Below are 15,423 nucleotides of genomic sequence, written 5' to 3' on the forward strand. Positions count from 1 at the left end.
GTTCATTGAATTCATAGTGAGTGAGTGTCAGAAACTAACCCTAGCAGTTGGCTGAAAATAAAGATAAATTGCCTCTCTTGAGGTCTAATACACTGAAAACAGACATTGCAATAAGTGGATAAAGCCTTGACTAAGAGTAGAAGATGATGATACATAGAAAGGAGCGGTTGTTTCTTCAACATTTCCAGGACCTGCTTCCACTCACCACCACCCTCCCCACTCCACTACCACCACATTCTCTTCTTAGCTTACATGACTAACAGAGTGCTTAGCCCTTCGGGTTGCTTGTCTCAGTCTGTTACAGAGTTAAGTGTCTCTGTGATGTATCTATCTCATATTCAACTTTGAATTCTTTGAAGCCAACTCTTTCCTTTATTCCTCTCAGGCCCCCAAAATACCTGTGTATTACTCATGCTTATTTCACTCAGTAAATATTTGATGGCATACTATGGTGTAAGCATTGCATTTATGCTTTATTAATCTTTGACAAGTGAACAGAATACAGAAATCAAGAAATATTCACCTACCTCTTGTTATATCCTTTCTACTAGAACTAATTATATATAATATATATAACTAATATATATAATATATTTTAGTTATATATCTAACTAATTATATATGGTGTATTTTCTGTGTAACAGGCTTATGGAGATGATGTAATCATAAGACAATTAGAAAACAACTTGGGCCGGCGCCCCAGCTCACTAGGCTAATCCTCCTCCTGCAGCACCGGCACCCCGGGATCTAGTCCCGGTTGGGGTGCCGGATTCTGTCCTGGTTGCTCCTCTTCCAGTCCAGCTCTCTGCTGTGGCCTGGGAGGGCAGTGGAGGATGGCCCAGGTGCTTGGGCCCTGCACCTGTGTGGGAGACTGTGGGGGGTGGGTGGGCGGGCGCACCTGGCTCCTGGCTTCAGATCGGCTCAGCTTGTAGGCCATAGTGGCCATTTGGGGGGTGAACCAACAGAAAAGGAAGACCTTTCTCTCTCTCTCTCTCTCACTGTCTAACTCTGCCTGTCCAAAAAAAAAAAAAAAAAAAAAAATTGAATATATGTGGTTTCTTACTCGTTTATCTGTATAGTCTTCATTTGATCATGAGAATTTTTAAAAATAATGTAATATGAACAGCTTCCTTTTCCAGCAACTCATTTGTGTTTATTTAACCAATAATGTAGAGATTCTGCATGGTATGTATAATGGCCTTGTTCACTCCTACCTCATTATAATGAAACACCAATTCTTTAGAGACAGAGAGAGATGATAAAAACCAGTCCCATTTGTAAATTTAATTTATAATGTTGATTATAATCATCATAACCTTTATTATTTCTCTAGTTATAATCGTTGGCTATGTCAAGCAAGATCTGAGGATCTGTCTGATATTGCTTCCCTAAAAGCCTTATACCAAACAGGTGAGCTTAAGGATGGTGGGAACTTAGTCTTTTACTAATTAAGGACCTGACCCAGCATGTTATTTGAGAATTCATTTTCCTCTGATTTCACCCATTTGCTCTGAATAAAATGTTTTTGTACCAATGCAAAGTTTTTGCTCATTATCAGGATCTTAGAAATAGCATCTCAATCTATAAAAATTTCAGTTTACAGTTCTACATTACCATTTCTCCCTAGCATCTTTTACTTTTTATATTTTTATTTTGCTTTTGAAAGTATATTTGCTTTTACAAAATGCAAACCTTACATAACAGAGACAGTGAAAGTTGCCAGATTCCTGCTCTTTCATCATTAGATTTCTTTTCAGACAGTGCTTATTAATTTTCAGATTTGAATGCTACTTAGTTTTTCCTGGATCACTAATGTTATTGAAAGTTGTGAGTTTAAACAAAATGCTGTCTATCAAAAGATCTTTGGCTGTCCCTGATCTGAAATCTTTAAGAGATCTTATCTTAAAAGTCAGGGCAGTGATCCAAACCTCATGAAGCTTAAAAAAAAATAAAAAGTATTGTTTTCTACACAGAAAAAGAAATCTGAATATGAAATTTGAAAAAAGTACTTCCTGCATTTCAGTCTTTTAAATGTGTGTGGGATATTCTTGTACAAAAAAGCCTAGGACAAATAATACTCTTGGAATAAAGTTTCTGGATGCTGATAACATTTCCTGTTTATAGGTGTCGATAACTGTGGTCGCACAGTGATGGTGGTGGTTGGAAGAAACATTCCTGTAACATTAATAGATATGGACAAGGTAAGCCATCAAAGGCTCTGTTTTACAAATATTGTTGATTTAAATTTTGGAATCAGGGCTTACAGTATGAGATGAAGCTGCACTGTGCCTCTCTGGCAGAGTAGCACCTGTGGTTCTGGGAGTCGATATGTACTGTTTCACTTGGGTTAGGGGTTTGGTCTTTCTCTGTAGAAGAAACAAAAATACTGGAATGCTGCAAAATGATTTCCAAAATCACAGCTGCTTTGTTTTGGATGTTGATATAACTGACAAGTGTGTGTTTGTAGTCATTCTGTATTACAGTTTTACAATTAAATTCTACTTTAAAAAAAAAAAAAATTAGTGCTTGAATGTCTTTCAAAAGAGAAAAAACCCAAAATGTAGTTTATCTAGTTCCATGATTCCTTCATTTGGAGGCAAATAACAAAAATGGATGATACCTAAAAAAAAATTATAACAGGGAAATAAAATATAAAATGTTCAGTTGAATAGTAAGTAGTACAAAAAAGTGAATTAAATATTTTTTCACCTTCAAAATTACCCATTAATCATTGTCAGAGGGGAATTGAAACTATAAAACTGATTGCACTCACTGTTTGAGAATTTATTCTAAGGAAATAATCCAAAGTATGAAAGTGGCTACAGGCCAGCGCTGCGGCTCAATAGGCTAATCCTCTGCCTGTGGTGCCGGCACACCGGGTTCTAGTCCCGGTCGGGGTGCCGGATTCTGTCCTGGTTGCCCCTCTTCCAGGCCAGCTCTCTGCTGTGGCCAGGGAGTGCAGTGGAGGATGGCCCAAGTGTTTGGGCCCTGCACGCACATGGGAAACTAGAAGAAATCACCTGGCTCCTGGCTTCGAATCAGCGCAGCACCACCGGCCGTAGTGGCCATTTGGGGGGTGAACCAACGGAAAGGAAGACCTTTCTCTCTGTCTCTCTCTCTCTCTCTCTCTCTCTCACTGTCTAACTCTGCCTGTAAAAAAAAAAAAAAATGCCCAAAGTTGAACACTCAAAGGGACAATAGACTCCACAGATATATGTGTATATATATATGCTTATATATATATATAAATCTTCCCAGAACATCAGTAAATTAGAAACTGACTCCAAAAAATAACTTTAACTGAACAGTATTTTTAATTATAGTAAAAGTAAGCACAATTCTAAGATAAAACACAGTGTGCAAAAAGCTGGTATTTGCTTCTGGCTAACTCCTCAGATTTTAGATCCCTGATAATTGGCTAAAAGTTTTGTGTAAGCAATGAACCTGGCATGTTACTCGCAGGGTCATTTGTAACAAAAAGTTATAACAAATTTCTAACAGGTAAATGGGAGTACACCCACAAATGGAATGTTCTGTAATCTTCCAATGTTATGGTTTTATAGGCCAGTACTGTAGACAAATGTTTATGATATGATACCAGTTAGAGAAAAAGTGATATACTAAATATGTCTACACTGACCTTAATTGAGTTTTTTCATCCTCCTTGGAACTTCAAGATTAAAACAGAAGAAAAGTAAAATATCTCAAAATGGATTTTATGGTTGGGGGAGAATTTGTCTTTGACATTTTTCTGTCATGTGCCTATTCCTTTTAATACAAAAAGATTCTTATGGTATGGATGGAAAATGTAAGGCCAAACAGGGGCTCCATAATTGCTATGGGTAAGATATGGTTGGAAAATGTAAACCAAACAGGGGCTCCATAATTGCTATGGAGTAGAAGTGGAGCATGAACATAAAGAGAACAAAGGAGCAATCTAGATCGGAAAAAAAAAATAGACACACATACCCAGAGGACAGATTCACCTTTGGTTATAGTAGTGTTGTATTTGTAATCATTTGTTCTATGCTCTTAATCAGTGTGACATTCATTATCATCATCAATAATGTGATTGACAACAATAAAAACATAAATTTCTACACTTGATTTTAGTGCCTACTAGCATGGTGTTCTGAATATTCAACATGTTTCAATTTATATGAAATAATGAGCTATATTTTAAGGTCCAAATCAGGTAACAGCTGGAAAGATACTGTGTTTTCTTACTGCCCTCCTCTGTGTGCCCCAATAGCAGTTGGATTGTAATCCTTGTTAATGCCAGGGATTAATCACCCGAGCAGGGATTGGAAAACAACCTGTTGTATTGTAATCCTTCAGTTATTCTCTCTTAGTTTCCTCTTTGTAATTGTTTACAGCTAAACCACTGGGTCATACTGGCCCTGCCCATATTGTATCTGTTTTGTTTTTAGTGTTTCTCTTAAAGTTCATCCGTCGTGTAATGGAGTATTTCTCTAACCTACCTGGGTTAACGTTTCTAGAGCTCTAGAAAATGCTGCTTATCCTGTCACTGTGTACTGACTAAACCTGTTGTCAGTTTCCTCATTCAGATCAGCATTAAAGATGCTGTGAAAATTAGCCCTTAAGTGAGCCATGTAGGCCACCACATTGTATCCTTTCATGGTAAGTCTTGGTTACATGAGAGCCATGATTCCATATGAGTAGAGACCAGAGACTGATCGAACTCAAGCAGAAACTTCAAGAATGATTAGAAGTCTTTAAGTCTACTTCTGATGATTTTGGTTCATGATCCTAGAGAGAAGAAATTCTGTAGTTGATTCAAGAATGCTTTCCAGTATAGAGTTACTCCATAGGATAGGGACTGATTGTTCTCCTCTGTCACTCAGAACAAGACAGAAGGGGAGCTTACTGTGGCATCTATGAGAATGTTAAACACTGTGGTAGTTCACTTTCCTGAAGATCTTAAAAGGGATTGATACTCATCAGCCTGAGATGTCTTCTGCAAGGACGAGGGCACAGATTAGTCTTCTGGACTTTCCCTCTCTTGGCATTTGTGAAATAGACTACTGGGCAACCTGATCTTGATGTTTACCCCTCTTCTTTTAGGCTCTCTTATATTTCATCCATGTAATGGATCACATTGCTGTGAAGGAATATGTATTAGTATATTTTCACACACTGACCAGCGAGTACAATCACCTGGACTCTGACTTCCTGAAGAAACTCTATGATATTGTTGATGTCAAGTAAGTTATTTTTGAAAATTATTAAGGGGAGAAATAGTTTCTTTTCTAATTTTATTCAGTAGCATACATTGCTGTGTGTTCTGTGAAAGGATATTTCTTGTAACAAAGTTTGTGTCATACATATATTAGATATTGTAGACATAGAAGGTCCTCCTTAATTCAAACATTTTGTGTTAAAGTAAATATGTATACTTACAGTATAAACTTATTCCCACTTCTAAACGCTTTAGAAAAGGTGTGAGGTTTTTAGCAATTTTATATATAAAATAATAAATATACTATCTTCTATTAATATGATGTGTCACACTTACCAAAAATACATTCATTCATAATTTTGATCCAGTAACCCTTGGGTTTGTTAGCAGAGATACTAACTGTATTTTAAAGATAGAACAATATTGACATTATTAAAGGTAAAATATGTTGCCCAAAGTCTCAAAATTGTAAATGCAGAATTTGGACTTCAACCCAGGCTAGTGACTTTGAGCGAGCTAGGAAATTATTTTCATTAAACCTTATGTCCCTTGAAATGATAATGGAAATTTTAATGGGAAAATACATGACACCCCACAGCAAAGATCAAATGTAATACCTATTATTTCTTCTCATTAATATGTTTCCTAAACAAAAATGGCACTCTACCTTCCTGGGAGCTATTTTGTAATTTGCAGCATTACAATGTCATTATGAAAAATGAAAAATTCATCTTATAGTTTAAGATACAAAGAAGGCAAATTGGTATGAATTTCCAGCTATCTTACTTTTCCCATTAAATCTCATCTTAATTAATTAAGAATTTTAATGTTTTCATTACTCAACACCTTTGTAGCTTCCCCTAAATATGAGCTGTACTTGTGTATGTGTTAGCTTCACTCCACTGTAATTCTACTTTTGCCACCAACCAAATCTTTAACTTGGAACAGGCCCCAACTGTGAAATAAACAATTTCTCTGAAGTCCCTTCCAGTTAACCTCCAGTGACCCATTGTGATTACTGAACTGTCAAAAAGAATTTCATGTATACCTGGAGAGGCATGATAGAGTAGAAAATGGTAGTATGAATCTTGAGCCGCATAGCCTCGCTTCAGTTCTTGGTACTACCGCTTGATGGCTGGGTAACTTTGGGAGGGCTAAAATAGAGGCAGTGATAGTTCCTGTCCAGCTCATAGAATTGTTATGAGAGTCAAATAAAAGGCCTTTAAACTATTTCTGGGACATAATAAACCTATGAGTTGTCTTCAAAAAGTTTCTGGAAAATGCATATTATGAAAAAATTATGCATGAATTTCAAAATTGTTTTGTACCAAAATAAACTTATCATTTAATTTCATCTTCCACAAATTTTTTGAAGTACCTTCATATTTATTTGTTATTGTAATGTGACCACTTCAACTTCTAGTTTCTAATTTTTGCTATAATTTTTAATGGTTTTAACTGTTCTTTAGTGTAATCCCAGAGATTCTAACACTATTTAAAAAATGACACACAATAAATTTGTTTGTCCTGCCTACAGCCAGCAGAAACAGTACCTTTTATAAAAATAGATACTTTAAGAAGTAAAATGTTCTCTGAATTTTGACATTTCATTGAAAATTTAATATATAAACAAGAGCTTTTTAAAAATTTTTTTCTCTGCATATATTTATGTACTCAAGTAAAGAATTAATTTTCCCTAGTGGTTTTAAGTTTTAGGCATGACTTATACTGACCCTTTTGTTTATTAGGTACAAGAGGAATTTGAAGGCTGTTTATTTTGTTCATCCAACATTTCGTTCGAAGGTACAGTATTTTACTCTTTTCACTAACTCTTGAATTTAAATGCCCTGCATGCTCAGAATATTAAGACATTTCAGTATCTTGATTCTTGCAGTCCCCTATCTTGATAGCTCATTTCTTCATTTGCCCTTCCTTTTTAAGTGATCCCGAGTGTGATTCTGACGTTTTTGGTTGTCTGTGACTTCACTGTCTGTGGGCAGCCTTCACCAGCCTGTGTCTGTGTTGCTGAGCACTGATGGAGAAATCATAGAGCCATAGAATATGGGTTTCCCAGAGGGCTCTTGGGGCTTCCTCTGCTGGAGGTCCTTTGATGTTTCATTGCACAGTGTCCCCACATAGCTCTACATTCTCTTCAAGTCCGGTTTACCAGGTCCTCATTACTTCAACAGATGACCTTGCCCCATTCTTAACCAAGAACAGAGAAACCACTAGTAAGGATCTGTCTGTCTTCTCTCACTCATCCCAAGCTTACCTGCCATCTATTCCTATCATTGCCTTCTTTTTTCTCTGTCACAAAAATGCATTCATTTCAGGCCAGTGCCAGGGCATATTACTGCACTGGCATCCCATTTGGGCACCAGTTTGATCCTGGCTGCTCCGCTTCAGATCCAGCTCCCTGCTAATGCACCTGGGAAAGCTGTGGAGAATGGCCCAGGTGCTTGGACCCCTGTAACCACATGGGAGACCCAGAAGAAGCTTGTAGCTCCTGGCATTGGATCGACCCAGCTCTAGCCATTGCAGCCATTGGGGGAGTGAACCAGCAGATAGAGGATCTTTGTCTCAGTAACTCTGCCTTTCAAATAAATAAATAACTTAAACAAACAAACAAAAAAGGTATTTGTTCTCGATACAAGGCAGCCCCTCTCCCTGTGCTCTAGATCCTGTGCTTATGACAATAGCTAGCCTTTTTTGAGCACTTAGCACACACCCTTCTTTCCATGCATTATCTTGTATAAGCCTTATAATAAAGTAGAGAGTGATAATATTTCCATTTTACAGGTAAGGGAATTGATATTACAGAGATGTTACAGAGTTTTACAGAAATTACAGAGTTTTTCCAAGGTAACCAACAGACTGGATTTGAATTTTTGGCATTTTAATCTCAGAGCCTATGGTCTTAACTACAAAGTGTAGTTCCATTTCCTGGGAACCCTCTCTTCAGCAGTTAGCATCTTTCTCCTGTCCTTCTTTGCTTGATCTAAGTCATGAATTTCTAAGCATGTTTAGGCAACTGCTTCTCTTTCTTCCCCTTTACGAAACATTTTTTTTAGGTAATCCATGTTCTGCGCTCACCATCTCCATTTTTCATACCTCCTAAATTATTCTATTCTAGTTCTCATCCCACTGTATTAACTGAAGCTGTTCACATCAAAATCTCCAATAACTTAGTGTTACTAAATCCAGTGGACACTTTTCTGTCTTTATACCACCTTTTTTCTGTAGAGCTGTCAGCATGGTTGGTCCTTGAAGCACTTGGTCTTGGCTTCTTTGAAGCTTTTCTTGCTTGCTGTTCCTGCTGCTCCTGCCCAGTCTTCTCGTCCTCTTTCTGTGCTTATCCTTTGAGCATTAGTGTTTCCAAGTCCTCCACTCCCAGCTTTCATCTGTATTTTATTCCTGTGCATTCAGTGACCTTTCATAATATATGCAATCTCCAAATATATGTCTCCCTAATGTTTAGAAGCATGATTTCAAAATTCCACTGATCTACATTTCTATCCCAGCTCTGCCAAGTATCAATCTATCATCTCAGGCAAGTAGTGTAATCTCTCTATGCTTTGATTTCATCCTCTGTAACATGAGAATAATAGTAATAGTTGCCTTGTAGGGTTATTGGAAGAATGAGATGACTAAAATACATGCAAAATGACTAAAACAGTATGCGACATCCAGTAAGCCCTCGATAAATGTTAGCTATCATCATCCTCATGCTCATCATCAGTCCTAGGCTATAGACCTGCATATTGAGCTGCTGCTAAGATATCTTTACTTTGATATCTTAACAGACCCCCTGGAGTTCAACATTTTAAAACAGAACTACTCATAGCCTCCTCCTCTACCTACTCCTGTAAACGGCTTTTTGCATTCCCCATCTCGGCAAATGGGATCACTACCTATTCAGGTGCCTAAGCCAGAAACCAAGGAGACCTCCTGAGTCCTTTTTCTATCTATCTCACCTCTCACCACATTGTACCAGTTTTTTTGTTTTTTGTTTGTTTGTTTGTTTGTTTGTTTTTTGACAGAGTGGACAGTGAGAGAGAGACAGAAAGAGAAAGGTCTTCCTTTGCCGTTGGTTCACCCTCCAAAGGCCGCCGCAGCCAGCGCACTGCGGCCGGCACACCGCGCTGATCCGATGGCAGGAGCCAGGTACTTCTCCTGGTCTCCCATGGGGTGCAGGGCCCAAGCACTTGGGCCATCCTCCACTGCACTCCCTGGCCATAGCAGAGAGCTGGCCTGGAAGAGTAGCAACCAGGACAGAATCCAGCGCCCCGACCGGGACTAGAACCCAGTGTGCCGGCGCCGCAAGGTGAAGGATTAGCCTAGTGAGCCATGGCGCCGGCCTTTTTATTTGTTTGTTTGTTTTGTTTTTTAAGATTTATTTATTTACTTATTTGAAAGTCAGAATTACAGGGGGGAAGGGGGAAGAAACAGAAAGAGAGAGAGATCTTCCATCCTCTGGTTCACTCCCCAAATGGCCACAACAGCCAGGACTGGCCCAGGCCAAAGCCAGGAGCCAAGAGCTTCTTCCAAGTCTCCCACTTGGGTGCCGAGACACATTAACAAAGGGCAGTATCAGAAGTAGAGCAGATGAAACTCGAACCAGCACCATATAGGATGCTGGCACTGCAGATGGCAGCTTAACCTGATGCACCACAGAACTGGCCCCATGCCTGTATCTTTATTTTCACCACCTCTCCTTTAGTTCATCCCACTGTCATCTTGTACCTGAGATGACAAAGCAACCTCTGAGTTTTCACGTTGCCTCCTGTATTGCAATGCTCCCAGTGCTTTCAGGCACACGCCACAAACTTTTCTTACAATGTTATTATGAGAAGCCTAGTATTTACTGTTATGGTTCCCTGCAAAAATTTGCTAGCATCTGGTGTAGGCAACAACAAAACATAAAATAAAAATCTGAATTTATGAGTTGGTTTGGAGAAAAGATGACTTTAAGGGAAAATAAAATCATGGGGTTTAATGATGTATTAAATGAGTAAGGGTGAGAGAAAGGACCATGTAAGCCGTGGTTCCCAGTTCTATCAGATGCAGGTATTGTGGATTGAGATACAGACTTGAGAGTTATTATAAAGTAGATAGGTGTGTGGATGAATAAAATTACGGAAAGACTAAAAGAGAGCAGAGGACATCTGACAGTCCCTAGAATAAGGGAAGGAGACAAAGAAGTAATCTGAAACTGGGTAGAAGTAAATGGACTAATGCTGTGGAGCATAGTGTCAGAAGCAACAGGAATAGTCACTTCAGGACAATTAAGTAGAAATTAAGTACTGGAAGGCCTTCATTATATTTCATAATTAAGAGATTAGTGAAGACATCAGTGAGACAATTGTTTCTACTGTACAATTTCTCAGAAATTACTTTCTCATCCAAATTTTTATGAAGTATTTTAAGTAATTTTCTCAATTGAAAATTTTCTTTTGGTCCCTCAGTATTGAAATAGCACAACTAAGTAAATGCTTATGGAATAAGTGTATGAGGTGGTAAATATACTAATTTCACTGATTTACTCATTGCCCAATGCACACATGTATTGAAACATCACATTGTGCCATAAATATGTTCATTGCGTGTCAATTTAAAAGATAATTTTAAAATTTTATTAATTTTTAATTTATTTGAAAAGCAGGGAGACTAGGGAAGAAAGAGAGAGAGAGAGAGGGAGAGAAAGATACCTCCCATTTGCTGGTTCATTCTCCAAATTTTTGCAACAGCTCAGGGCTAAGCCAAGCCAAAGCCAGGATATAGGGACTCAATCCAGGGTGGCAGGACTGAAATACCTGAGCCATCACCTGCTGCCTCCCACGGTGCACATTAGCAGGAAGCTGGAATGAGGAGCAGAGCCGGGCCTCCAGTGTAGGATGCGGGCATTCCCAGAGGCATCTTAATTGCTACACCAAACGCCCACCCCAATAAATAATTTTTAAACGTGCTTGCAGGAACACTGGCCAGGTTTTACAAACAGGGATGGGGATCATGTGTCGTGAGTCTGTTAAGTAAAGGGCTTTTTCTGCTCTTAGTTCAGTTAATGTCTAATTATATAGTCTGCTCAGACAACGTGTACTGTTAATTCTCCCATTATCTAGTTATACTCAATAAATGACTAATTTTATTTTCTATAGCACTTAGGAATAGTGTTTGACTATTTTCCAAACCTCATCATCCATTTATTTTTTTGTTCATCCAGTAGCTACCAAACTTTTTCTTTAATGGAGGCAAACAGAAGAGTTAGCCTGGTCTTTAGTATGTGTTTGCCAGGATGTCTGCTCTCACTACTTCTATTCAGTATTACTGGGAAAGTTCTAACCAGTTCAGTACAGCAAGAAGAAGAAATTAAGACATCTAGAATAGAAAGGACTAAATATAAATTTTATTCCTAGATGACATGATCATCTCTGTAGAAAATCCTATGTGGTATCCACAGAAAAGTAATCAGAACTAATGAGTAGTTTTTATCAAGGCTTCAGGGTATAAAGACCAATATTCAGAAATCCATGTATATATTAATAACAAACAAGCATAAATTTGAAAAGCAATACCACTTATCAAGCATTAGGTATTAATGAACCTAATGATCAATCTGACAAAAAATATGATAGATTTATATATTATAGTTTTGAATACTAAAAACCTTGATGGAAGAAATTAAATAAGACTTAAATAAATGAAGATATATACAATATTTGTGGATTGGAAGATTTCATTTATTATCAATTCTTGCTGAATCTGTAGATTTAACTCAAATCCCAGCCAAAATTTTAGCAAGTGTTTTTTGTAGACGTTGATCAAACTTGGAGGACCTGCTTTGGGAAATTTATTCTAAAGTTATAGTAGTCAAGACAATGATGTACTGTCATAAAGATCGACAGATAGATCAATGAAACAGAATAAAGGTTTAAATATGAAACAAACTTCTAGGAGAAAATATGAAAAACTTTGTGACCTTGATTTGGACAAAGATTTCTTAGATACAAGACCAAAACTATAATGCATAAATTAGGCATCTTCAAAATTTAAAAACTTTTGCCCTTTGAATATACATTCTTAGGAAGATTAAAAACAAGCTACAGCTGAGAGTAAATAGTTATTAAAGCATATATCTGATAAAGAGCTTGTATCTAGAATATATAAAGAAGTCTCAAACACTAGCAGTTTAGTAAGCAGCTCAATGTAGAAATGGGCAAATGATTTCCACAAACACTTCTCCAAAGAAGATATTCAGCTGGCAAATAAGCACATGAAAAGATGTCCAACATATGCTTTCGGGAAAGGCAAGTTAAATAGTAACTCTCAGTGCTGAGCAGGAAGATGAAATGCTATCACAACTCTGGCAAACAAGTTGGCAGCTTATTTATTTAAAGAGTTAAATGTAATACAATTACGTGAAATAGACATTCCATTCCTAAGTACCAAAGGCAATTGAAAACATATCTACATAAAGACTGGTACAGAATGTTTATAGCATTATTTGTGATCGTGAAAAACTGGAAACAACACAAATACCCATCATAGGGACAACCGATAACCTAATTGTGTTACATCCATACAACAGAATACTACTCACCAATAAAAAGGAATGAATTGTTGATATTTGCAACAGCATGGATCAATCTCTAAAGAACTATGTTGAGTGAAGTAGGCTAGACAAAAATGAATATATTTGGAACACTGTGTGATTCCATTTATATAAAGTTAGGAGAAATGCAAACTAATGTAAAGCAGTGATTGCCTGTAGACAGAGAGGAGGCCAGGAGGGGGAGGTTACCAAGGACTCTGAGAATCTTTGGGATTGATGGATGTGTTCATTTTCTTGATTGTGATGAAGGTTTCCTGGGCATATGCATATGCCAGAACCTAAATGGTATATTTTAATTAAGTACAGCTTATTACATGTCAATTATACCTCAGTAAAACTTCTCTTAAAAAATGAAGTACCACTACACTGCCACCAGAAGGCTAGAATTACAAAGATTGACAGTACTAAATATTGCCAGTGTCAGGGAGCAACTGGAATTCTTCAGCATGATAAATAGAAATGAGAAATTGTATAACCACTTTATAAAAAGTTACAGCAATTTTTTATAAGTGAAATGTGTACCTAGTCCATGACCCAGTAATTGCACTGCCAGGTATTTACCCAAGTGAGATGACAACATAGCACACAGAAAAACTTCTACAAGGGTGTTCATAGCAGCTTTATTCATAATAACCCAAGACTGGAAATACCCAGGAAGGTATGCTTAATTGAACCTTGGTATGTTTTCCTGATGGAATATTACTTAGCAGAAGAAAGTATACTGCTGGTAACATCAAGGGCGTGGCCGGATCTTACACACGTTAGTCTTGCTGCGTGATTCCATTTCTGTGAGGCTCTAGCTGACGCGTGGTAGAAGGACAACCACATCAATGTTTGCTTCTTGGGAGTCCAGCCTCAGAGAAGAGGAACTTTCCACAGTAACTAAAATGATGATTTGCTTATACAAATGCATACATTTGTCTAAATAGCAGAAGTATACTTCAAACCCATATGTTTTACAGAATGTAAAATTTTTGGCAAAGAAACTAAATTTCTGAACTTCAGTTAAAGAAATGAATGCTGTATTTGAGAAAAGCTGATATCTGCAGTTTACTTGGAAATATAACAGAAAAATAAAATAGATTGGTAGAGGGATAGATAAGTGATAGATATAAAGACACTGTTAATAATTGTATGATTGGTGGCTATCCTAGGGTTCACTGTAAAATTCTTTCAAATGTAGTACATGTTTGACCATTTTCATAGTAGAATGTTATTTATAAATGTAAAAAAATTTTTTTTGACTTTAGTGCTACATTTATGAAAATATGTAGCCACCATATACTAAGATCTAACTTTAGCATCTCCTCTAATACTGTTGACACTAGACAATAAAATAAAAAAAAAAAATAGCTATCCTGCTGTGACATCAGTGGAAAGACATTACCAGAAATTTCAGGGAAAGAGCCACTAGCCTTGGCTCTCACACCACTGGAATTGCTTCACTTAGGAGTCAGTGCAAATGTGGCATTGGGACAGAGGCTGAAGACTAGATGCATAAAGGAAAAGCCATTGTACAAGTTCTACCTGTCCATAATTTGATGTGGGGATTGGGGGAGGTGAGGGAGAGTGATGGGGTAAAAGAGGGGTCCTATGAGTAAGAAAAGCCACCATTATTTTATACTAAACACTATAAATGGAATTTTTGTAATTATAGTAGAATGTAATGGCATTACAAGCATCATAAAACAATCAAATCACACTCTTCTGATTTCCGTACCCCTCAGATCTTTTCCAAGCCACTCCGCCCAGAGTGATATTAAATTGACTGGTTGCATAAATCACCACTGCTCTTCTTTGAAGTTTACTAATAGAGTGCAAACTAACAGAATTTAAGTCCACTGTTGATTGTGGCTCTAGCCACGCTTGAATTCACATGTGTCAGTTGCCTTTTCCTAGTTTCTTTTGCTTTATGATCCTGTATTCTTGGCTTTGCATTTGTGAATAACTGAGTGAAAAAAAATCTCTAGTATTCACAAAATATCTCAGTAGTCCTCTTCCAAATTGTTAGTTTTTTTTTCTTTTTAGTGTTTTAACACAGCAGACAACTTTCCCTAAATTAATGCACAAGTGATCTTCAAAAAGTTCTTATTAATTTATTAATATTTTAATATATATTACAAAGAAAGTTGCATGGATTTTGAAATTTTTTGCACCAAAATAAGCATTTTCATTCTATTCCCACAAATTTTTGAAGTGCCTTTGTAATATTTTAACTTATGTTGCAAGCAGTTGAAAAGCTAAGCTATGTGATACCACGATAAAAAAGAAAAAAGTGAAGAAAATGCAATTTGGTACCTGATTAGGAAACTTCTAAGTGGGCTGTCACTTCTGTCTTCTTGGAGTATTTTTCTCCTGCTAACACCTGGAAGATGTAAACAATGCAATAGGAGAAACGCAGCAGAATTTTGTTTCTCTTTCAAAGACAGACTGCTTCAGACTGCCCCACCTGACCACCTCTTCTCTTTACTCCTACCACCCGCCATGTCAGTATGGTGCAGCGTGTTCAAGAGCCCTGCCAAAGAACCGTGTGAGAGGGACCTCAGAAGACACCTAAGTGTAACTTCTACAGGTGGAGAAACCAAGGCCTAGATGCAACGAGATGTATTTTTAC

General features: G+C 37.3%; 1 protein-coding gene across 4 annotated transcripts in view; it reads left to right on the forward strand.

Moving 5' to 3' along the window:
- Nucleotides 1–15,423, forward strand: part of GDAP2 (ganglioside induced differentiation associated protein 2) — a 69,490-nt gene that overhangs the window by 44,754 nt on the left and 9,313 nt on the right. For all 4 annotated transcript variants that reach the window (XM_002715714.5, XM_051857360.2, XM_008264590.4 and 1 more), the window contains 4 exons: nt 1,334–1,410; nt 2,125–2,201; nt 5,086–5,225; nt 6,949–7,003. In XM_002715714.5, coding sequence (XP_002715760.1) covers nt 1,334–1,410; nt 2,125–2,201; nt 5,086–5,225; nt 6,949–7,003 — 349 coding nt within the window. The remainder of the gene's footprint in view (nt 1–1,333; nt 1,411–2,124; nt 2,202–5,085; nt 5,226–6,948; nt 7,004–15,423) is intronic.

Source organism: Oryctolagus cuniculus, chromosome 7, assembly GCF_964237555.1.
Source record: "Oryctolagus cuniculus chromosome 7, mOryCun1.1, whole genome shotgun sequence".
In the NCBI taxonomy this organism is placed as follows: domain Eukaryota; kingdom Metazoa; phylum Chordata; class Mammalia; order Lagomorpha; family Leporidae; genus Oryctolagus; species Oryctolagus cuniculus.